The 25,195-nt window shown below is 38.9% G+C and overlaps 3 protein-coding genes across 4 annotated transcripts in view; 2 read left to right on the top strand and 1 right to left on the bottom strand.

The window, feature by feature from the left end:
• Window positions 1-25,195, top strand: part of hspb8 (heat shock protein b8) — a 480,000-nt gene that overhangs the window by 33,056 nt on the left and 421,749 nt on the right. The gene's annotated exons all lie outside the window — the stretch shown is intronic.
• fbxo21 (F-box protein 21) overlaps window positions 1-25,195 on the top strand; it is a 286,959-nt gene that overhangs the window by 114,211 nt on the left and 147,553 nt on the right. The window lies entirely within an intron of this gene.
• nos1 (nitric oxide synthase 1 (neuronal)) overlaps window positions 145-25,195 on the bottom strand; it is a 43,761-nt gene continuing 18,710 nt past the window's right edge. Inside the window, exons 6-30 of one of the 2 annotated variants that reach the window (XM_072387417.1) lie at window positions 24,570-24,732; window positions 24,104-24,195; window positions 22,708-22,849; window positions 22,463-22,602; window positions 21,377-21,551; window positions 20,902-21,003; window positions 19,579-19,773; window positions 19,380-19,465; window positions 18,748-18,892; window positions 17,776-17,880; window positions 17,639-17,697; window positions 17,426-17,542; window positions 16,325-16,345; window positions 15,084-15,258; window positions 14,636-14,774; window positions 13,073-13,151; window positions 12,700-12,893; window positions 11,616-11,785; window positions 10,295-10,505; window positions 9,701-9,788; window positions 8,419-8,540; window positions 8,002-8,150; window positions 7,438-7,632; window positions 6,940-7,058; window positions 145-4,786 (exon numbers count right to left, since the gene is read on the bottom strand). In XM_072387417.1, the coding sequence (XP_072243518.1) occupies window positions 4,771-4,786; window positions 6,940-7,058; window positions 7,438-7,632; window positions 8,002-8,150; window positions 8,419-8,540; window positions 9,701-9,788; window positions 10,295-10,505; window positions 11,616-11,785; window positions 12,700-12,893; window positions 13,073-13,151; window positions 14,636-14,774; window positions 15,084-15,258; window positions 16,325-16,345; window positions 17,426-17,542; window positions 17,639-17,697; window positions 17,776-17,880; window positions 18,748-18,892; window positions 19,380-19,465; window positions 19,579-19,773; window positions 20,902-21,003; window positions 21,377-21,551; window positions 22,463-22,602; window positions 22,708-22,849; window positions 24,104-24,195; window positions 24,570-24,732 (3,199 nt within the window). In that variant the 3' untranslated portion in view covers window positions 145-4,770. Of the gene's footprint in view, window positions 4,787-6,939; window positions 7,059-7,437; window positions 7,633-8,001; window positions 8,151-8,418; window positions 8,541-9,700; window positions 9,789-10,294; window positions 10,506-11,615; window positions 11,786-12,699; window positions 12,894-13,072; window positions 13,152-14,635; window positions 14,775-15,083; window positions 15,259-16,324; window positions 16,349-17,425; window positions 17,543-17,638; window positions 17,698-17,775; window positions 17,881-18,747; window positions 18,893-19,379; window positions 19,466-19,578; window positions 19,774-20,901; window positions 21,004-21,376; window positions 21,552-22,462; window positions 22,603-22,707; window positions 22,850-24,103; window positions 24,196-24,569; window positions 24,733-25,195 lie in introns of both variants that reach the window. The other variant, XM_072387416.1, reaches the window with a different exon arrangement.

Here is a 25,195-nt window from a genome sequence, read left to right as displayed (position 1 = left end):
ATTCTTAATAAATTAATTCTGACCTTTACACTAAAATGCATCAAGCTTAAACAGTTTCAACTGTGTGAATAAACCTTTCCAGTTACGTCTTTATCTGACATAAACAAGAAGGGGAAAAAAACCCCAAGAAAATGAGTTTACACGTTCTGTAAATGTTTCTCTTTATTTGTTAGTAAATGCAAAGTCGTCAGTTGATGCATTAAAATGGAATATCCTCAATCAAGTAAACAACAAAAGGTCATTAGAGCAGAGGCTGATTGGATCAGAGTTGTTCATAGCAGCAGCGATGCGCAAACACAGCGAAAGAAACCCCACAAGAAAGTTGTCACCCAAAGCCCTTTGAGAAAGGCCAGACAACCACACAGTACTGCCTCACTGACACAGTGCTGGTACAAGGACAGCGCTTTTTAAATATCAACAGGAGACAGAAGATCACCATGTATTTATGCAATGCTGCTGACTTATCCTCATACCTAAAGGATATGAGAGACATTTTTATAGAATACACTTTTTAATATATTTTTTTTCTAAACCAAGCATAGTTATAGTGCTCATTTACATAATCAAAATACATTCTTAGAAAAAAAAAACTGAAGTGTTCTTTATAGTTTATACTTTGTCTTTTAATATATATCTATGTATATATATATTTATAAAGAAGCTTTATATACACTTTAAAATTCAATTGATTATCTTTACTTAGAAAAAGCACGGAAACATTATTTTAAAAAAGATTATTATTGGAGAACAGAAAATCCAATACCTGTCCTAACTTAATTAAATTGCCTTCTCTTAGTAATCTACTCCTTGCTAAGGTATTTGTTGCATTTGTTAGAATTTGTTTTAATTTGAATTTTTATTGTATCTTACTTTTTCTTTTCCAAGGTAATTGGTTTTCATGCTTTTTTTATGTAATGTTAACAAACTGGATTTTAAAGTGAAGCTGTATGTTGTATCGATTCTTTTCCTGATGCACATTTTACGTCACAGACATTTGTTGACAGCTCTCATTCCAGTTAAACTAAAAGAGTTCAAACAAGCTATAAAGCGCACACAATCATTCAGACTGAACAAAAGTGAGGACAATGGGAATCACACATTTTCCCCAATAGCTGAGTAAAACAAAAAGAAAAGCTAGGGACAGCTAGGGATATTAAAACAAATTTAAAAAATGACCCCACATTAAAATCGCTTCAACATGCTGACGACAGCTGTCTTTCATTTGAATATTAATACAAGGAAAGGAAAACACAAGACTCAGAAGACAACAAGAAAACGTTACATGTTAATGCAGAGTAGGTGATCAGAAAAACATCCCCTGCACAAAAATTTCTTAATCACGACTCTGACTCATTGGAAAGCAGCACATGAGCAAAGTGGCAGTGCCATTTCTCATCAGGAGAAAGGAGACAAACTTCAGAAAAACTTAAAACAATGGGACTGATCTTCTGAGCTCACAGCTAAAAAAAACATGTAGGCAGTTTCCTGTTACCAAAACACCATCTGTAACATGGAATTTGCAGGCATGTGTGACTCAGAGCAACAAATCTAAGCCTTCATTTTCTTAAAATCGGACCATGTAACTGGACAACAACCAGAATGAGCAAAACACACACCTGAGGTCATGCACGTTTACACCCACTCTCATAGATTATTTCAGGGGCACACATATGCATGCACACACATGCATTCTGATGCCATTGGGCAGGTGTCAGTTCACAGTGAAGGGTTGGCATGTGAGCCACAGGATAGCACAAAACATGCAGAGAGATAACTGAAAGGATTAATGTACCAAATGTTGGCAAAGAGTTAATGTAAGGCAAGAGGCAGAGGAGTTACGAAATGCAGATCTTAAAAGCTCCAATGGTGATGAATGAACAAGTTGACAGCTGTCGGATACAATCTGGCCTGCATAATTCACTTTACTTAAAGGGCCCTTAGCATGATGATCCAGCTTATCTGCAGTGTTAGTGTTGTTTTACTACCTTAAATGTCACCCAAAGATCAAAGTATGAAACAAAAATTAAGGTATACATGTTTAAGTATTTTTATGCAGAAGGAACTCATTTTACCCAGTAGTGTCCAACACTCTGTCCACTGTGAGCACTTTAATGATCATTCTGGAAGGAACGAGTAATCCACTAATACCTTTCAGAGTACAGTTATTTGTTTTTTCTTCGTCTACAAGTAAATTTGTTTTTGGTTGCGAGAGCAAGTTGACCCTTTTCAGCTTCCCATAGACTAAGCAATCTTGGATCAGCGGATGCGATTTGTTTTCCGTGGCCAGCAACAGTCATTAAAATGTTTAGATTTGTTTGCTACAACTGACAAATGACAGTTTTATGAACACGATCCAGTACGTCGTTGGCTTGGCAGAGATACTGAACATAAAAGTCAAGGCCGTTCAAACACTAAAAGGGCACAAGTCTCAACTGCAAGTGGTGAGTGAAACTGTTCCAGATGTCTGTGTTGTGTTGGCATTAGACGTCTGAACGGAGTCTAGTTCAAGCCATATGGTTATACAGAATAAAAACCAGGTTCTGGAGCAAACTATTTTGTGTTAATAAATTAAAAGACAACACGTGAACTTATCTGTTTGATGGTTCCATAATTGCTCACAGAGTTACTCTCGCAAGCAAATGCACAATCACAGGTACTGAACATATCTACCAAACAAAGGCAACCTGCTGTAGCCTTCGTTGTTGTGCTGCTCACTTTGATATTCGGAATCCAATTCGGGCTGGAACCCGTACAGCTGGCCCTCATGTGTTGTCATGTTTGACAACGTACCAGTTTCTCAAGGAGTAGTGCACGTTTGTGAAACACTGTCATCCCTTTCCCTTCCCCTCAGCAAACCTCCCGAAAACTTCTTTTTTCCTACTTATAAGCTTAAACAAAAACTCATGTATATTTACGATGTGCAGTGTGTGATCTAAGCATTTCCAGTTTTTAGACACTATTAAACCAGTTCTGCATTGCATTAGGACTGACTTTACCTTACATGAAGAAAAATGTAGCCCGCTCTTCTTTTAATAAAAAAATAATAATTAAAGAAAAGAGCCTGTTTTCATTCATGAAATCACATACTGTTGTTTTGTCACTACCCCTTGTCACAAATCAGTGCAAGGGGAAGCAGCTATTTTTACATGACTGAAGAATGTCAGAAAAAAACGTTACAAAGCAGTGCACTGAAAATCCAACCACAATCTTTTCCTGCAACTAACCAACTAGTTTATCAAAAGCTAACCAGGAAGTAGTGTTGCCATAACTTAACCAAGTATCTATGATGTTTAAGCGTGATCAAACAGTGTGCCGAAAGGGAATGGAAAACAAAGAAGTAAAACTAAAAAAATTGCTCCAAACTCGTTTGTAAATCATGCCTCATGATTCACAGTCCAGTGACTGCGTGTTGCTCTACTGCAACAGGAGGACCTTGTTGTCGGAGCACTCTCTGTCTACATGTAATTACCCAACAGGGGACCCAACGTAGGGCATCATTTGTATTTCTTGGGAGATGAGGAGGGTTTAGACAAAACAACTATTTTGGATGAAAACGGAAAGGTGTGTAGCTGTCGCACAACACGGCAAAGGCCTCAAAAGCAACAAAAATGAAGCATTTTGACAAAATGTAAAAAAATTAAATAAAATGCCACCATGAAAACTTGACAAGAACAAGGACAATACACCCCCTCAAAAACCAAAAAAAAAAAAAAAAATCCTTCAAGTGTTCTATTGATTTATTAATTTACAATTTCAAGAAAGACCTTTCCAATGAAAAACTTCCCTCCACCAGAATTAAATGATTCAAGAACACGTACCATTGTGCACACATTGACATTTAAATGGTAAAGTCTAAGAGATCTGAAGAACTTTTAAAATTTTCATTCACTTTTGTCATTAATTTAAATTTGAATAGTTTAATTCCAAATTTAATGGCTGCACTGCATATTCCATCCAACAGGTTTGGCAAGCAACAGCTGGAATGTACAAGTTTCTGATGTTCTGACAGAATAGACGGGCCACTGGAGAGCACTGGTATTCAGGCTGATGCCTTTTGAAGGATTGCCAGTAGTGGATTGATAATATGTTAATTGAGCTCTTACTGGATTGTTGTTGTAATAATTGCGGATTGCCTGGGAACATGCTAAATTGGTTTGGAAAATCTATGTCCATTTTTGTCAGTACGCCTGTACATCTCTAACTTTCTCAAAATGACAACCTCTATTGACAAAAAATGTTTAAAAAATTAAATAAAAAAATAGATAGATACAACAGTCCACATATATTTCATCAGTGCCTTCACTTTTCCCAACAAGTAAAGTTGACTCAGTCCTTACAGAAACACCACATATTTCCCTGCAAAGATATATAAACTCAATAAAAAGCCTTTTAACTGCAACAATAACACAGAGTATATTATATTTCTTGAGTATATTCTTGTCTTTGTCATGCATTCACAATGAGGCAGGTCTTTACACTGGGTGCACACATTATGAATCATAAAGATCTATTCAAAATTTTTGGAAGTATCATTAACAAGCAAAACAGAGTCTCGGAGAACAAAACATTTCCAACTTGCTACAGACGAAATTGCAGAGCCCAACAGAAACAAAATAGTATAAAAAAAAAAAAAAGAAAAGAAAAGAAATGAACTTTTTTTCTTTAATTTTTTTTTTTTTTTAACAGTACAAAAATTGGCACAGTATTCTTTAACCAGTGTTGCTGTGTCTTTGAGACTGGTTGTTTCCAGAAAGCCTCCAATCCATCGATCTACGAGCAGAAAACCCTGAGAGAGAAAAGACAAAAGGAGGGGGATAAAGACAGATGGACAGAGAGAAACAGATATAAAAAACAGAGATGTTGCAGTCATTACTCATGCAGCGAGCAGGAGCTTTGATGGCCAAATGTGAAATTCAAGTGACAATCCACACAGGAACCATCGTCTGTGATGCATTATGTTGATACTTAATGAGCCATAGTGGCTATGTAGGGCCCTTGTTTTGCTCTCATGGCGAGGGTATATGAAGTGTATAATCTTGAATATGCACAAATAATGTCGGAAACAAAAACAGAAATGGAACAGAGCCACTCGCTTTCACTCTAATCCTGTTAATTTAAAGGCCTCTCTCCACTGGTTTCTATGGTAACCCACTCTGTTTTCATGTGAAAGTAGGGGTGACAACACACTGTTGCCAAACAACTACAGGCTGCAGATTGAAGCTGACTTGCAAATGTCTGAGAAGGAGCTGCGTGGTAGTTTCACTGATTGTTGCCATATCTCAGTGGAAATTAATTTCCCAAAATCTGTCAAGCTTTTAAAACCTTTAGACTATAAGCCTGCAAAATATTGATTGCACTGCATCGTCATATGTTGCTAACTAAATGTTGACGGCCAAATTAAAAGCCTCACTTTATGCAGCCCTCTTTACTTGAGGTAAATGTGGGTCCAAGACCATCACTTCCTGGGAGAAAGAATTGTCCTCATACTGATTATATCTGTCATGACTAGTCTGCAGGAGTGGGCTTATATTCGTTTCTGGTGTTCAGATGAAGTGACTGTCGGGCTTCTGACTCATTTTGGAGTACAATGATATTTGTTCTGCGCATTACCGGGGCTGAAACTAACTTGCAGCACCTGGGGAGATACCACAGTTCACAACTTTGGTTTCAAACCCCGTGCAACGCATTTGTGTGGGATTTTGATGGTGTCTTTGTGACCTCTTCAACATGACATGAAATTCATGAGACGTGAGATTTGTTTTTGTTTTAGTTGTGGTACATCCCGAAACTTTAGGGGGAGCCAAGAAGCAAAAGGTGTGCCCACTTCTCTAGGTTTACTAGAGAACCCTTAAAACATGATCAAGCAAACATGGTAATACTCTAAAAACCCTGTGACTAAAACACTAAATAAATGTTAATACTTCTAGGCCCACAAATAGCTGTCCACCTACTGTAGTCACCAGCATGGTATCCATTTTTTCACTTTTATAACAAACATAATGATGAACATCGGTTAAGAATTGAGCTGGTCACAGTCAACTTTTTAGACCAGTTACTTGTTGGAAAAATACTTAAGGGGTCATGGGTGCATCTAGGTTATAAACATCTATGGAGAGTGGTGAACAGTGGTGTATCAATTTAGTGGATATGTGAAAGAGATTTGGCCCCTCTGCTACTATTCTGAAACTTAGAGGTTAACTTTGTTAATCTGACAACAGGTCAGTCTGTCAGTTGTGAGTTGGCTTAATTAGCCAAACACTTCTTGAAAGCACTGTGCCAGCAGTGGTGAAGTGTCTGGCTGTACTACTTTAAAATTCTGGTATAGAGGAAAAAATACATTAACATGCTTATATTTTTGAACGTCTGTAAACCAATCACAATGGATTTGGCGGAAGCAAGGAGATGTTGAAGAGGAGGATCTTGTTTTAGAACATGCAAGGATGTTAATTCGTTCATGGCAAATGCTATTCAACACAATCATTCACACAATAACCAGGAAGGCCTGAAGGACTGTATTGAACAATCATTCATCAAAACTTCCCATCTTCAGTGTGTAGGCTGTAGCTTAAGAGGTTGGTGTTAATTAACTGTACTTAAAGAGTTCTTGAAACTGTAACATACTGGAAGTGGTGGGTTTGAGCGGCTTATCAAAAAGCTTACTGACATCAATGCATCAGACAAATGTGAAAATATGTGGATACAGTTCCACTACACTGGACCCATTTTCTATGAATTGCATGTTGATTTTTATTTGGTTATTCTTTTTTATTTAATAAATGAATTATTGAAATACAATTACTGAGTCACATGATTCACAATTCACCATGCAATTTATTTAGCCATGTAATCAAAATTGAATCCAAACTTTATCATGTTTCATTGCTCTTCCAATAAAAAAATAAATAAAAATACTGGAAATGAAATGCACAAACCACTTACTCATCCGAGTCCTTTTTGCTCTCCTCAATGTAGGCAATGGACTCAGAGCGAATCCGATTGGTGACCTCATAGGTGCGCAGAGTGACCCCAAAAATGTCCTCATGGTAGCGATGCTCATCCTGGTTACAACATGGTTGGGAGAGCAGAAAAGGAAGATGAAATGGTTAAAGAGTTGCTGAAAATATATTGACGGATTCCTTGGACAGAACTAAACATATCTGGATGCCACTGGATGGTGCATGTTTTTTTTTTTTGTTAAACTCCTGTTGTATGTAATTGCCAAACATGCCGTCAGTTTTCAGTCACTCCATGCTTGATTCTCAGTTTCGTTATGTAATTAAATGTAAATAAAACAACTGTCCGATTCAATGTCCAAGATGAACAGAACCACCTTTCATTCAGGATTTTACAGCTCATCTAAGACTCTAAACAACAGCAGGGGCTTAATGATAAACATCATAGTGACAATGATGCACAATTAAAAGTCCTCTCACTTACCCGAAGCTTGCTAATGTAGAATCCGGCGTCCTCTAGACTCATGTGGCCTTGCTGCTTGATGATTTGCTGGACAGTCTTGAGAACGTCCCCGGCCATTGTAACATCCCCACACACATAGATGTGCCCACTTTCCTTCCTCAGCCACTGGTATACCGTCTCTGACAGATGCTCACGCAGTACATCTTGCACATATTTCTGACAAAAGGGAGCGAGTAATTATCAGTGTGCACTACAGAGGTCAAGTGTAAGAAAAAGAGCAAAGAAAACAATCTTAAAATCTTAGTCAGGAGACTGCATAGAGATATGGGTTTAAGTAATATTTCCAAAACTGAAAGGTAAATGACCTTGATCATTTATCTTGGGAACCATTTAAGGTAGCAGACAGCAATTTATTTAATAAAGAAAATACTGTACATTAGTTGGAGTGAAGATAACTAATATTATAACCAAAGCAGTTTTTATTCAGCTCTTGTATTCTGAATTTATTTTAGACCCAAACAGCAGTTCAGAGAAATCTAAGACAATCTAACATATTTACAGTTATAGACACTAAAGAGCCTGTACCTTTGGTTTGCCGGGTTCTCTGGAATAAGCTGCATAAAGCTCCTTGAACACGCCTTTGTTCTTAGCCTGGATAGTCTCTTCCTTATAGATGTGGTCCATCTCAGACTGCCGACAACCAAACACCAGGATCATGGGGCATGACTTAATCCCTATAACATGACAGGAAGAGTTACTCTGATGCTCAGAGTGGAGCTGTAGTTGTGGTAGTCCGCAGCTTTATGTATTATAAAGGATTTGGTTTTATTCCATTATGACTTTAAAATTGCATATTAAGCATTAAATGTATCAGCTTGTCCCGGATAGTTTTTCAGTGACAAATTAAAACTGAAGATTTTATATTTAGGTCAATGCGCTAAGACTCTTTAAATGTTAGAGCTATTTACATATGTCAGAATAAAAAAAGTAAAAATATCCAACCGTTGTGCTCGAAGTCATATAGTCTCTGTTGCCAGAAGCTTCGGAATGGAGCAATGCCTGTTCCTGGACCCACCAGGATACAGGGTGCTTGGTTGTCTTTGGGAAGTTGGAATGATGGTGCACTAAAATAACACAAAAGATACTGCAAGTTAAATCATAATGAAAGTGAAAGTTTACTTAAAGGAATAGTAGAATTTAGATGAGAAGGCTAAACTCTTCCTCCAGTTATAGTCAACGTTTGTGACAGCAGTTCTGAGGAACATGTTTTTCCATTTTATACTATATAGCTGGAAGACCTTATGAACATACAATGTGAACTTCAGCATTTGTAGAACGAATGACCCTGAAAAAAAAAACTGAACTTCGGTCTGTGTTTGAAATATGAAGCCACTGCCACAAACTGACTTACATAGCTTTGCAAAAAATCCAACAAATAGCTACTCTTGCTCTGTGTAGCAGTAATGAAAACCACCTACCTGCCCCACTCAAATTGATGGAACCTTGACTTCAGGTTCCATACCTGCATTGTGTTCACAACATCACTCCTTCATTTGAATTCTAAAATGCGTCTCCTCCACCTACCCAGCTCCCTCCTGGAATGGTTAATCGTTTTCTTTGTTCATACTGCTTTTATTTAAATGCAGAGAATTGCTCGGTGGTGTTCTAATGAGGCATCTACATCAATGTCTTTTCTAATTTAAATAACAGTTAATGTGTAAAATCCCAATCTCAGCCGGGGAGGGTCTGCGTCATGCTTGTGCTGATTGTTCCAGGGCATCACTAGAGCAGAGCTGCAGCTAAATACAAAGCCCTGACAGAGCCCTAATTGAAACGCATATCCTGTTTATTTACTGTAATTCAATAAATTACAGTCTAGCCCTTGACCTTTGGTGAGGTGCTAATTGGACATTTTAAATTTAGTTAAAATTAAGCAGGCTATGATTTTCAGGCAGGGTCTTGCGAACAGTTTATCCATTTTTAATCAACTATAATCATATCTCTCAGCTTTGCAAACATAATCACACGATTCTTATAAAGAATGCATAAACCTGAATATTGAGTTCAATGACGAATAATGAAAAAATTGCACCCAGCAAATGACTTGGCAATGATATGATATATGTAATGATATGATATATGTATAAAACGTTGTACCAGGAGAGTGACATGTGGAGTGACATATGGATAGATAGCTGCACTGTGGGAAAGTTGACAATATTGTTAACAGAAGCGTTTTAACACACAGAAGTAAGTGTTTTTGATCTTCTCTTTTGATTGTTACCTTCGGACAAAACAGGGCACCATCTCTCCCTTCTCTATCCTGTTGAGCCATGACGAACACACTCCATGGTGGATAGGTCCCTCTCCATCTGAAAGGGATGATTACAGAGTAATCATGTTACCCTTTTTTCTCCGTTCTTCCTTTTACTCTTTAAGTGTACAAACTAACAGCCAAAGAGTGGCCCTGTGTCACCTGCAAGGCTAGAGCCACCTCTCTCCTTATCCCCTTCTCAGGGAAGATGACAGTAATTGAAGCACTGCTTCTTTAATCGTAGTAGTATGTTCAGATAAGTACATGGTACATGTGAGAAAAAAACAACAACGCAGAAAAAAGTGGTAGTTTTGGCAATGTTTGCCATCTACTTGAGATTATGGATGTTTGTGTGTCACACACAAAACGCAACACTGAACTTTTACAGTCAGACAGATAACTTAAGTTAACTTAAATATATGTATAGGACATATACTTTCAAGGAAAAAGCATATTGCTAAATACAATTAATTTTCATTAAAAAAACAACAACATATAGGCTAAAGTCTTTAAATCACTGGAGAGGCATTAGAACATGTCCTCACATGAGTGGTAAGTCCTCACCTCTTGTACGGTAGGAGACCACAGCCACTGTGAGGTGGATCTCCCCTGGGTACAGGTCAGGAGAGGAGCTGATAGAGTAGTAACGAGGCTGTAGCAGGGGCAGCTGGGTGAGCAGCAGAGTGGAGGGCATCTGGATGGAGGGGAACAGCTCCAGCACCTCCACCAGTGTGGGGTTGTTGTACCACTTCCACTCCTCATACTCCTGCAACCCCTGGGTTGTAACGATGAAAGATGAGGTGGGACAAAGGGAAAAGGAGTATTTCTTGTCTTTTCTGTTAAAGAAGTAAATGTAAAAGCTACATCCACAGGGAAAGTAAAATACAGGATAGCTTCCTCTTTTAGATCTACAAACATTTCTGACTCGATTACAGGAGGTGACTGCAAGCAGAGCCATTCTCCAATCAATGCCCACATGTTTTTGTTGTCATAACTGACATTTGGGTAATTTAGAAAAAAGGCACCAGGCTAACAAAGAAAAACATTGACTTTTGCTTTGTTCTCAAGCTGTTCATGAACGAAACAGTGTCCATTAAGATGCCCTGTGGTGTCTCCAATATGGGCCTAAAACACTGAGGCAGCTCAAGTATGATTTACAAAATATGAACATCAAAAGTATCTTGAAGATGGATTTGTGGGACATTCCACCTTTCCACAAATCTTATAGAGCTTTGTTTGATTATTTTTCCTTTATATTTTTCATAATGGTCAGAAAAATGCTGCATTGAGAATCCATTTAAAATCCATACAGACAAAAATTATCTGCACTGCTGATTGCACTGTACTAATTTTTTAATTCAGAAGCCCTCCATCGTTCTCTTTTGCTTTGGTGACAGTGATTCTATGCATGAGTCACTGCTTGGCCTCATCCGCCTTTTCCACACATTGACAGAAATGGAGAGTGAATGGTGGGAGGCGCTGCAACAGAGAATGGCTCTGGGTTAGAGCGATCAGCGCCTTTAATTTGGCGCCAGTTAACTCCAACTGGATGCATTTCCATCGGTGAAAAGTGCATCAAATCGGCTTTTGGACATGCAAAAACCGTCTCTCATATTTTGATAGCAAACATGGCGAATGTGTTATTTGCTGCTATGGCTTGAAGACATGACTTTTTAAAGAGCTGTGCTTTGAAAAATGTATTCATAAAAAATATATATCTATGTTCAGCTTCCACATGGAATACAAACCATATGATTATAAAAAGCCTACACATGTACATCACAAGCCCTTCGTGTCTGTGGTCACCAACCATGTGAAGCACTGCAGTGTTGCAGCAGCTCAACAAAGGTCAACGTTATTGGCAAAACAGAATAAGTGGATTTACCTTGCTGAAGACCTCTAGTTTTTTTTTCTCTTTATCACTGGTTGCCAGAGCAGCAAACTGCTGCAGCAGCACAGGGGTCGGGGGAGTGGTGATGTCCAGGAAATACTGGAAAGCTTGGTAAATGGTGCATGGAGGGATACGAGTCTCATTTGTCCAATTACTGATAACACCTGCAGAAAAAAATTAGGGTAAAGCTGGCTAATTCTCATAAGATATCAACTGGATATTAATTACTATGTGTAATACGAAAGGGGACTCCAGGTAGAGAGCCCCTTGGCAATAATGAGTAAAAGTCTTTAGCCACGTTTTTGCTGCTTGTTTTAGTTTTGTTTTTCTGGCGATAAAAGTCTTGATAAACTTGTGTCTTTGTATAAATCATTTGGCACTTAAGGTATTTTTCTTTGGAATTTGTTGGTGCAAAAACAGCTATGATAAGACTCGATGACGATACTGGACTGGGTAGCGTTAGTTCAGTTTTTAACATGAAAACTAAATAATAACAGTACAGTTAATCTATTTGCTTTATCATGATAAGTGTGTTTTATTGGCATATTCTTTTATATATTCAAACTGGCTTGGCTATTACTTGTATATGTGCATAAACACTACATAATTCTTCAAATATCCTGATAATAAAAGCTGAATTTGAAGATTGAAATTAAGCGTGAAACTATTCAGTGTTCCAATGCAGTATGGTTGCTGTTGGAAACAGAGAAAGCATTTTACAGAAAAGGGCAGGAGGTTTAATCAGCCCTTATCACGAATGGATCTATTTGTCAAGGTAAATTTTGTTCAAGCACACATACTGTGTTTGAATAAAACATGTTGCTTCACAGTCACAGTGAATATCACAGTTACATCATCCAGTGTCACCACAACTGCCAAGATGCAGTGACACTGAAAAATTTCTGGGCATAGATATTTTGCTTTACTGGGACCTTGTGGTGTCTGCTGAGGCATGAGAGCCCGTCACTTATTCACGTTTTCATTTTGACATACCGCCCAGATTTCTATCTGGAACCTCCCTGATTACACGTCTACTGGATTCGCACAGTAATACAAAGTTGATAATAACATCACCCACCTAGGGCAGTATTCCTCTCCTCCAGGAACTCCACTTTGACTATTTGATTGACGGGTGGAGCATCCTCCAGTTTATCTATGAGAGCTGTTACCAGGTCTTCGTGGTTGCCAGGGTAGATGCCCAGATGGTCGCCGGGCTTGTAGCGCAGGCTGTCGTGGCTGTTTGTGTCGAGCTGAACAGATATAGTGGAGCGACTAAACAAAAGAAATAAATAAAAAAAAAAAACAGTTTCAGTCTGATCCATGCAGAACACAAACCAGTGAAAACAGAAATAATAAAGAATGCACTGGACCTATTAAACATTCATTTATCATTTTCACAAAATGTAAAAAAACTTTTTTGTGAAAAGTGTTTTGTATGTGTAAATACATACTTGGATTTGGGACTTTGCAAGTTTTGAGCCTCGATCATCTTCGCTCCATAAACTTTCTTCTTGTGAATGCTGTATAATGCTATAAGGCAGACATAAACAAGATTGCATTTCATGTGTAACAGTGACATTAATCATAGTTTCATTATTTACTTTAATTTTGCTTATCCATATGATGCCAATTCACCCAAAAACTAAAAAGAAAAAAAAAAAATCACAAGACACTTTAAACAGAAATAAAATCTTTACATGTGATTTCTTTGTTTTTTTGGAGTTAGATGAGAAGATCAACACTATTCTTGTGTTATTGAGTGCAGATTTGGACTTAGGACCTAAAACTGATTTAGCACAAAGATTAAAACTATGTGGTTTGATTGCGTAACCTCCGTATATTTTCCTGAATGATATCTGGACAGAATTAAGAGAGTAGCTGCACATGCACGGAATGCACAATACAATGCAGTTAATTAGCGTGTGGGTGTTTTGCAAACAGTGTTACATAGATTGTAACCTTTTCAGAGCACATCAACAACAACAACAAACACAACAAATATGTTTTTCTCTATCTTAACGATGATCCGCATTTATTTGAATGAAATTCATTAGCAGAAACTGATTTTAAATTACATATATTTCCTCATAACAATTAATGCAAATGATATTATCAAACCAAAAAAACACCAAGAAAATGAATAAATATACCTTCAAAAATGCAATCCTGTCATACGTAACTGGCAAGGCTTGCCTTGTTTTTAACCCCAAATTGGCCCTTTAGTGTTCTTGTTACAGGAGTCACTATTTCTGAATCTAAAGTTTGTCCTGGCATCAAGCCAATACCATTACATCACTGTCAAATACTGGCAGCAGACATGCAAGTGTACAGTGCATCTCATGAAATGTATTTTACAAGTATTCAACAGTGTATTGCATCACAGTATTTGACAGTACTGAAGGTTTTACATAATTTTACAGTACCTATACAGACAGAGCAACTGAACTGCGAACATCGTGGAACAAACTCAGCTGCCTACATGAAAGCATGTATAATATCTTAACTAACATCCATCCTAAACTTTCTTATTACAAAACCAGGACTTCCTAGACATGCACACAACCGCAGATGACAGTGAAACTCAGTTTTATGATTATGTATTATAGTTATCTTCTGCTAACAGTTAACAACGCACCTTAGCGGATATATACATGCGTTGGGATAAATATTTCATAACAATTTCCAATAAATATTAAAGACATTAAGATGCTGCTATAAAATTGTCGGAAAGTCATTAGCGTTTAAATTTATCTACAAAAAGTTAATGAGCCGCGGCATTATTACAGACCAAATATAATATTTTGGGCTCTAGTCCTCAAAAGTAAATTGCCTTGAAACCGCATTATCAATTTTGCATTCCGTAACCGAGCAGCAGATCACAGCTTCAGGTGTTATGGCTGAGTCACTGAAAAATTACAGTTATTTTGTGCTTTGCTACTTATCAGCACTTATTGCCTCCTCAATATCAAGACACCATCAGCAGTTCATAACTCAGTTTCTAGAGAATTACTTACCTTCTGTCAGCGCCGGGGCCTCGGCTGTGTATGTCAAGCGGAACTTGCTTTTCTTCCAGCTGCGGTCGTTGCTGATTAAGGAGTCGTTGGCCTTCTCAATGTTCACATCATCGCCAACACAGAACACATCACAGGCAGCCTTGACACGCAACAACACAAATATCCATTAGAAGCCGAGAATGAGGTGAACCAAAAGTATTGGGAGGACAGTTTTAGAAAGTAACAACTTTCTCAATGTTATGTTTGAGCAAACAACCTTAAAGTGCTACCTTGACTGTTGTGGTCAGTGAGATGACTTTCTGATGTAACTAGATGATGCTATGGTTCCACTAGAAACACAATATAATAGTAGCTACACCTAGCCTACCTACCAATTTTGAGGTAAAGGTAAAGAAATGTCTGCAAACACTGAACACAATCCCTAAGGGTCATAACACAAAAAACTAACCTTAAAAACTTTCTTGGCCCATGTTCTAAATGACTCCTCTTGGCCACACAGCTCATCTCCTTCTCCCATGCGTAGGATGCGCTCGCCCCCCAGCTCTTCAAACAGCGTGTCCACAGCGTGGGCAAAGGCGCAGAAGTGTGGGTAGGCCCTGGAGCCAAGGCCAAATACTGAGAACCTAAACAGACGCACATACATGAGGAGAAAACACTGATATGGAGAGACAGAAACTGTTAAAAAGAGCAAAGCATAAACATAAACGGCTAAAAGCCGTCTCGTCTGAGGTGATGTCTGAAACATGCCCTTTCCACCCTCTCAAAACGCAGCAACGGTTGAAAACAACCTGCGTATTCACAAATATTTGTCCTGTCTGGGTTAAAGTAGATGTAGATGTGATATAAATTGCTTTTCTGATTGCAGACCAGCTGCCTCACTGTAAATAAGTCATCAGAGTCAAGCTTGAGCAAAAAAAAGCTGTTGTCTCCTTCTTTCAAACGCATCAACAAACTGTCTATTGGGATACAATTAGGATCCTCAAATAGTTCAAAGTTGCTCTCGTTTGGAGTAAATACTGAAGGAATATTATGGAAAATAGCTCGATTTGGAGAAATACTGTGTGGGATGGTTAAAAATGATCAAACATCTACTACTGATAAAAATAAGGGCAAAAATCATACAATTATAAAGAAGTTTAGAGGACAGTTTAGAGGATCTTTAGATTAAAGATCTGAATGAGTTAATGGTCCAGCTATAAGCATTAAACATCTTCAGGAGCTCATGGATGCATCTTGTCTAATAGAGCACTTAGAGCACAGGCTTTCAGAGGCTTGTAGTTGTAAAAGTTTCCAAAATTAGAATGGGAGGCACAGCCTTCAGTTATCAGGCCCCCGTCCTATGGAACTACTTCCAAGTTTGGGTTTGGGAGGCAGACACTCTCCCAACATACCTTTAAGTTTAGGCTTAAAACTTTACTTTTAGATAATGCTTAAAGCTGGAACTGACTAAGGTGGCATCCCTCCCATTCACTGAGCACCATACCTCACCCGGCTCTATTTAGGCACATCTTTTTCAAGCAGCCACCCCCAAAGACCTACACACAACTCCATATGTATGGGGTTATGTTAGCATCTTTAATCAAAAGCGTATCTTTTAGGTAAGGAGAAGGGGTCCTGGATGAAGACAGGACATAGAAACAATATTTCCACCTAAAGTTTAAAAATGCCAGATAAACTAAGCAATCTTACCGTATTGGGGAGGATCTCACTCTACTGGAAACAAGATAAAAACTATATGATAAGAATATGAAAAAAAAACAAAAAACAAAACATAGAACAAACAAAACAATGATGAGGTGACATTCAGAGAAATTAATTTAGTGATATCAGGGCCACTGATCGGCTTGATGTCATGCAAGACTAAGATAAAGGTGGAGAGAGGGCCAAAAGACAAGCGCATCTTACAGATCTCCAGATCATACAGCCTGAGAGATCTTGAGAAAAGGAATGAGATCAGCTGATAGGTTCAACCATATTGAGCATAATTTCAAGAAAGCCATGAAGAAAGATGAATTTGGGAGAATAGCCCATTTAAGAGACCAACAGATCCAGAGTCTATTATCTCCAATGGGAGAAGTGCTCCCCAATTGAAGATTATTTCTTTAAAAGGAAGACATTAGTACAGAAAATCCTGTATTTACAGTGGACAAATTACAGTTTTGGATCATTGATTAAAAAAATAAATATCTTATCTTTATCTTACAATATGATGTGAAGTTTTGGAGATAAATGTTACCTGGAAGATGAAAGCATGATTTAAAATCACAATGAGTCTTTGAGATCAGACAGGAAGTGGAAGCAACAGCTGGAGCACCAGACCACATTAAACATGAAAGTATAATGGGCAAAGCATTGAATCTCCCGGGGGGCATCAGCGGAGTGAAAAGATGACAACAGGACTGGAGTGGATTCTAAATCTTTTCTGCCTTTGTGTGCTTGGCTCTGAGCCTGAAAGTTATACCACAGATGGGTGATAAATGTTGCAGGATTAGAGAAACTACATCTTCTAGGACTGAAAGATAGACAATATCTTTAGAAACTCCTGCAGCTCAGAAGTATCGAGAAGGAGAGAAGCTTCACAATCTGGAAAGTGCAGCATAGCAGGATTCACCAAAGAGATGACGGTGAGAAATACGAAGCTGAGCAAAGAAAAGAGTCAAGAATGACGACTGCATGAACTTCTGCATAATTGAATTGACTCAACTCTAGTATGGTTTGTTCATAAGGAAGCATAGTTCAGGAAGTATACAGTTATGACCAGTTAATCTATTAGGGCCTAGTTTTTTTTACCTGATATTAGCAAGAGGTCCAGTGCTCTCAAAGTTAATCTTGGTCTCTGGTTCGTCGCTGGAGGACTTCCGAGTGTCAGAATAGGAGGACACGCTGTTGAAACGGACCTTGTAGCTCCTGGACACAACAGAGAGATTATTACCTCAAGGGATAAAAATGATGGCAGCTGACATCAGTGAATATAACCGCAGGTGAGTTATGAGCTAAACCTACTTTCTGTCCTCCGTGTTGGATGTTGGGTGGCGCATTTCCATTAAGGCAGCTCCAAATTTCTACAGCAACAAATAAGAGACGGTTAGCAGTCTGTGCCGAGCTTTGTCAACTAGATCTGTTGAATGTTGAATATGTACCTCTCCATTCTCAGGTGGATCCCCATTACCAAATGTGCTGGTCACCACTAATACCAGTGTTTCGTGCTCCAGGTCCACCACGTCATATTCATCCATGGACATGACCTGTAGGCAAAAACAGAATTTTACAGAGGGAATCTTAGCCACTTACACTGTGTCTTACACTGTGTCTCCACATACGTCTCCTCTATACACTTCAAATGACAAATGACTTGAGTGTGTAAATTAAGGCCGAACAAGCAGCCGTTGGCAGAGGAGGAGGTTGTAATGACCACTCTGTCCTCGCCTCTAACGAGATGATAATACACTGCTGCCACACATCAAGCTGGCATGATGCATACTACTCGGCACGGTGTGTGTCTGCCACGAGGCCACACTTGCATTTCACACACGCAAAGACACACAAGAAAAGGCGTGAAGAGAAAATAGGCTTTAGCCCCACAACAAAGACTTGCCCCAGGCATTCACATCTGCCCTCCATCTACACACACCCACTCTCAGTGAAACACGCATACACACACTGGCATGCAAGAGTGTATCCGTGTGTGATTGATGGCAAAAGGAAAACAGGAAGAAAAAATAAGATGTGACCTGGAGGAAAAAAAACAGAGTGTATGATTGAGAGCAGAATATACCCACCCCTTCCCCCCCCTTTGTAAACAGATTTGCACTTCCAGGGGTGCTTCAGGATGTTGTCTTTAACTACTGCGCTGCTCAATGGTTCAGCGGTTAATCTTACCTCTGACTTATAACTCTTTACTGCATGAAAGAAAAAGAAAATGAAAAAGGACCGTTTCTTCAGCCCTTTTGTCGTCTGTACTCAGCTGGCATTTGCGTGGCTTCATCAACCAGAGAGCAGGGGTTAATAGTGGGGGACTTTGAATTCCTCCTTTTTCAATTAGACGATGAAATTACACACAGGCTCCTGCACAACCATTTGGAAATGATGATGCAAGGTAGGAGCAAGCATACCTTTGCATCAAAGGCGTGCTTGAAGATTTCACAGAGAGTTTTGGCGTAGTCTTGTGATTTTCCCGTCTCGGTAGCAAACAGTATGGTGGCTTTAACCCTCTTGGCCATGGCTTGGCCCATGAGCTTTGCAGAGAATTTCACAGCCCTGCAGAGATTACAAGAGAGACGGTGTGAATGAGATGCAGAGAAGACGCAGCCCAAGCATCTGAATCATCCAAGGAAAAGTAATTCGTGGGGACAGTTTGCAATCCTTTTGTCTCCTGCCATGATGAGAGAGCTCCTTCCTGCCAAGATGTGCGTTAAAGCATTTCATCCTTGGATGGTTGACAATTCTGATTACCTATCTTATAATATCCTTCAGGCAATTATATTAATAGCAGATCATACACACGCACAAGTGCATGTGTACACAGAAGACAGACAGACAAAACTCTGATTACTCCCAGAGGGGTTGATTGGATGAATTTCACCGCTGAGCACACTGGCTTTGTCTCATGTGGATCACTTTTGTCAGGAAAGTTTTCTTTTCACACCATTTACTATCTCTGACATTTAGGGTCACAATCTACCTTTGACTTTAAAACAAAGGTTTAAAACATTGAGAACATTCAAAAAAAGGTAAGTAGATTTACTTAGCGAGCTTCTTGAATCCTATCGCTCTTTTCTTTGTGGGTGTTCCATTGACTCCTTTCCACACATGGGTGTTCCAAGGATCAGGCTTTTACAGATGAAAATAGCAGAAAAGTTGGTGTCATTAAGAAAATCTCATATATGGAGATATGATTTATTACATATGTCATATGAGCATATGTCAACGCTCATTCCTCTCACCTGGTACTCAAAGGAAGGGGTGAGACGGTAGTTGAGCATTTCTTGGTGAAAAACTGGTGTGATGCTTCCTGACATTGGAGGCACAATCCACACCCAGTCTCCAGGACATCCTCCTCTCACCCGAAACTCATTCTCCATGTGCTTCATGAAGGACTCCGTGGCTGAATGATGGTCAACTATGGTCACTTTGCAAGTCTAAAAATGGAAAGCATGAATTGTGGTAAGTGTAACTTCACAACCAAACAAAACACTTTTTGGAATGATTGATGATAGTGATTTAAAGTGGTTTAAATAAGGCTCAAGATACAGCCAAAACAACTTTATTATTTCACATAAGGTATGAGAGCTTTCCTGGCAAAATTTTAGATTTCTAAGAATGTCATCTGTTACTCATTGCATTCTTAATGGCTGCCATGTATTTCTAATGTAACTTCTCAGTATTTCTAACTGAGGTATCGATTAAGGGGTTCTTTAATTCATCAGTAAAGGGATCACAAATACACCTTAGCTCCAGTGTCAGTTTTTTTTCATCTTCTGCGGCATAATACAGCTGCCGTCAAGAGTTGTGGCAGGACTTCACAATTATTTCTGACTTTATTCAATACAAACGGTTTGATCAGGCGCTTTGGTTTAATACAACAAGTTTACTCAGCTAACTCGGGCTAAGGCACTGTAGAAGCAACACACAGTAGAGGAGAGTTTAAGGAGAAGATGTGTTTCTGTGGGTGAGAGATAGTGACTGATGGTGACATTGCTCTCGATGACCAGTGCAACCCTATGATTGAAAATACTGGTTTTAGTTGTTTTCTGGAATCATGATACAACCCTATGCGCAACAAAAAACAATTGTCACCAAGTATGAGTTATTCATTTTAGTAGCTGTAATGTTTTTACGGTGTGCAGGTTTCAACTACATGTTGCAGGAAATTCAGAAAATTCAGTATTTCTCAATTTTTCAGTCTTAAATACTTGGATGGGTATAACGGGCAAATCTTAAAGGGAACAACCCTAATAAAATAAAAAGACAGGCATCTTCCTGATGTTAAAACCGCCGACTTTGGCTCAACTGACCACATTAACGTTTTTGGTTGCAATCCTGTTCAAATCTCAACATTTTAATTCGGCTATGGTTTGGTCATGCATGTTTAAACTAAGTATAAGATGATCTTTTTTGTCACCAAGTGACTCAAAAGACTGCAGCTGCTGTGAATCCAATATGACTATAGCCATGGTTGTGTCAAACAGCAACCTACAAACCTTCAGAACTTCGACATCTGGTTTTGCTAATGTATTACTTTAATGAATGATGAATGATACACGCACCTGGAAGCTGTGAAGAACAGCAATGTTGATCTCGACAAGTGCTTGATCTTTCCACAAGGAAGAAGTCTTCCTGGTGTCCAAGCCCATCTTGTTAGCAACATCCTACATAAAAAAAATGAAAGAAGTGACTGTTTTGATCTGTAAATTGATATGTAAATCAGCAGTTTTTTCAGCAGTTTCCATTGTTCTTGTTACAAAACTGTTTTCATATAATTCAGATTTTTCTAAAATAAATGTGATGTGATTAGAATGTCGTTTGCGTTTAACAAACGTTATAAGGATTATATTCTATGACAAATCTTGTAAATCAACTATCTTCAGTGGGCACAATTAGAAGAGGAATGGCATTTTGATTGGATCGTTTGGTGACACAACACATGCTCCTCTCGACACAAGGCTGCAGTCAATCTGTGCCTCCAATTCTTTCCCCCCTCTCTAGTGGAACATGACACTGTATCCTGGCACAACATACTACCTCCAGAATGTTGTAGCGTGAGCTGTCACAGAAGTCCCTCACGCCAATCTCTGTGCCCATGTACCAGCCACTGAAGGGGCATCCAGTGAACTCCAGACCCCCAATCTCCAGCAGCATGTTGGAAACCGCAGGGAGGCCGTACCACTTCAGCTCCAGGTCTTTGAACCACTCATACCTGAGTAAAGGAGACAGGGGAATGGTGACTAAGGACTGTAACTATATCAGATGATTCAACACATATTCCCCATTGAGGTCAGGAAATTACCCATTGCCACATTAGCAATATGCTGTAATTACCTCTGAGACACAATGTTTAAAAGGAGTGCAGCCAAAACTAGCATTACCACAAAGATATCTGTGTTTAAAGGCTTTTGAGTGCTGAACAGAGCAAGCTGGTTCTCTCACAACCTTCAGGGGGATTGATAGCATTGCTTTCACTGTAGATTGTTTACAGAGCTGGGTCTAATCTTGTGTAATGATGAGACACTGTTGGTGGCCACAGCTTGTGCCAAGCTGCTGTCAGAGCTGAGGGCCAGCTGATGCAGGGTAGAGAGCAGAAGATGCCATTTTTGGGGGAGTGTGGCAGGGAGATCTGTGTGTCAAGGCATTTTGTAATGCATTATGTAGCGTGTAGGGATGCAGCGTTAGCTTGGTGTGCATCTGTGTTTGTGAAACCTAGTGTAGCAGTAAAACCTAATTCTTTATTGAGATTATGGACGCTACAGTGCTACATCAGCTTAATAGTTAGAATACCAAGGGCTTTATAGCTTTTATACACTGGCTTACAATTTTAAAATGAAACTTTTGTTGAGGGTAAAGCAAACACAATAACAAAAAACATGAGGAAGCTATGTTACCATAAAAGCTGGAATAGCAACAGATAAAAGATGGCTAGCTGTGCTCTCTGTGAAAAAATCCATCACAGTTGGAATTTTATGATAACCAATCAGACTTCCTGGCATTAACATTATCATCTTTTAACAAGTATTGCTAAAAAAGATGTGCAAATGGGTGAATATCTTGTGCAGCCTCTTCAGTTCTCGTTTTGCTACATTCTGTATATTTTGGATGAAAAGTATTACTCACTTTGGGTGTGTGATCGGCACCTCCAGAATGAGGTCTTCAGGAATCTCAAACAGCTCAGGGTCATTTCCATTGGCTTGCAGCAGAAGGGGAAGGACGTCAAAACGACCCTTCGAAGCTTTCCAACCAAGCTGCATGCAGATCTGGAGACAGACAATCATGCGAATTCAGCGCAAACAGGCTAAAAAAAGAAAATGCCCCAGCTTTATCTAAAATCATGTTGAATAAAAACATCTTCTTATGTGTACCTCTGTGAATTCAACATTAGCAGGGTCTCCCAGGATTTGTCCGTCGGGTTGTTTGTAACCTGCATATCGAATCAGCTGACTGTTCCACACTCGAAAGTCATGTTTGCCATCTGTCCTCTGAGGAAATATGGTGATAGCTGACCTGAAGAAATTACACAGAAAAGAATGAAAGAGGCTTATCAGTAGTTAGAACGTTTTTTGTATTAGCGATTATTACAAAACAATATATGTATGAAAAGATAATAATAATAGTAAACCTAAACCTGCCACAGGAATATCTGTACCATGAATCAGTTGCATGGTGGTCTCGGTCTCTGCACATACTATTTGTAGAGTGAAATAAATGTAAATATGTAATCTAAAGCTAAATATGTAAATAACATTGGGTGACGAGATATACTAATCAACAAGATAGCTAAAAAATGGGTAACACTGTGCAAGTAATCAGCCATAAGGTATCTTTAATCATGTCAAAGGACAAAGCTTGAATACCTCTGGCCTGATCTATCTGATTTTCTATAAGTGTTAATATTGCTAAACTGGTTGTAGGTTGCCGAGGAGGGTGTGATAGTATGGCTGAGCAGCTGGTGTAAATCGGAGCCTGTTGTGCTGACAGTCTACATCTGGAGAAAACTAGGCTGTGTACTAAGCCCTGCTAAGACAAATGGGGACATTGTCAGCTTTCGGGCAGCATTTTATTAGGAGACACATCACACATCCATCACAATATCAAAAGATTGATCTTTTTTATCATTACTCATGTATGCTGATCAGTTTATAGTTAAAAAAATTAAAAAATAAATAAAAATGGCTTATGACATCAATATCTATAATGTATAAATCCTAAGAAAAGGGTGATAAGATTTTTCATTTTAACTTCCTGTTGCAGTGGCAGTATTTTCTTGTTTAGATGTCTGTTTATGTTATAGCATGCCAGACAGTGCCGTAGTCTGGATCTGGCACCGCCTCTTTTCAACATGTGTATCCAAGCTGCCTTCATAGGGCCAGGGTAAGTACAGTAATGAGTCAAAATCTATACATCCTCCAAGAAACAAATGGGAGATGTCACCTGTTATTAAGATTTGGCAGAAATTGTGTGAATCCTGTGCAGGTCTGACAAACGACTGCTTGTTAGCAAGGTCTGTCGCCTTACCAGCAGGGCAATGATTGGTGCTGAGACACTGACAGATAGATAGACGGGCAGCAGATAGTGTTGCATACAGCGTTAAGAGGCAGCACAGGCTGACAGATGGGACAGAGGGTCAAGTCGGGGTAGTCAGAAATGGAGAAGGGGATGAGATGTATAGAGTGACAGATGGAAGAAAGAGTGTAGGAGGAATGCAAGAAAAACTGAAGAAAAGGGGAAAACAAACAATGGAAAAGTGTGTGTTTCTACCTCAGGTTGCCTTTGTTGGTGGCATACTTGATGTGGTTGCAAATATAGTTGTACATTCCATGGGCTGTGGTGCAGTCTCTGGCATCAAAAACCTGACCAGCAAATATAAAGCAGATTAGAGATTAGAACCAGGATTTTGTTATTAAGAGCTAATATGCTACCAATGCGCATGTCAACATGCAGCTAGTTATTGGTAATTTGTGTGCCTTAATTAGGTATTAGTGTTATCAAGTGGATTGATTACACAAATTAAATAATATTGTTGTTGTTTTTGTGCAAGCTGATCCGAGCGTCACCATTGACCTGAACATCCAATGAGTAACTGAAGCACAAGTCAGACCTTTACAGTGTTTGCCTTGGGAAAAAGTTAACAACTGCCCAAATTACTTGACGAATTGTCAAACATCATGTCAAAGCACAGAGTTTTACCAAAAGAAGCAGTCATTTCAGGCATACTAGACACAACCTGTAGTTTGGACCACTGAATCCTTCCTACACATCGGGCAGCATTCCTCCAGGCGTGCTTTGCTCCATATATCAGCTCAGTATCTTTCAGCTGATATGTTCCCGAAGCCTCAATCTCCTTAGTAACCTCCTCCAGTCTGTCCACATGAGCCTTAGAGCCATATCTGTAAGGCAGGGAACGTCCACAAACACAATATCATAATTGGCGATAGCGCTATTGAAAATATAGGTTGTCCTTTTTACTATTAAAATGGAGATACAAACATTTTAACACATTGAGGGTAGGGTAGGTAAATAAAAGCCATATCTAGGCTTACCATAGTGACACCAGACACCCACTTTCAAGCTCTGTCTCACACTCAGACGCTGCCCAAACACATCTCATGTCAAATTACAAGATGTCTAAAGACTTATCTGTTAAACAATTATATACTGTATATGAAACATTTTTCCCCAGGCTTTTTCTGTATTTCAGCAGCAACATCAGTATAGAATTACATAGAACACCTCGACTTTAGACACAGACAAAAAACACAAAAAATAATGACAGAATTTTGCCTCATTCCTTTAACTCTCAAAATTAATATCTATCACAAAATGAATTGCCTGTTAAGAATTTCACTTGAC

Source organism: Leuresthes tenuis, unplaced genomic scaffold, assembly GCF_036924035.1.
Source record: "Leuresthes tenuis unplaced genomic scaffold, fLeuTen1.0.hap1 SCAF_6, whole genome shotgun sequence".
NCBI lineage: Eukaryota > Metazoa > Chordata > Actinopteri > Atheriniformes > Atherinopsidae > Leuresthes > Leuresthes tenuis.
Note: the sequence above shows the minus strand (reverse complement) of the source record. Positions and strands in the feature narration are given on the sequence as shown.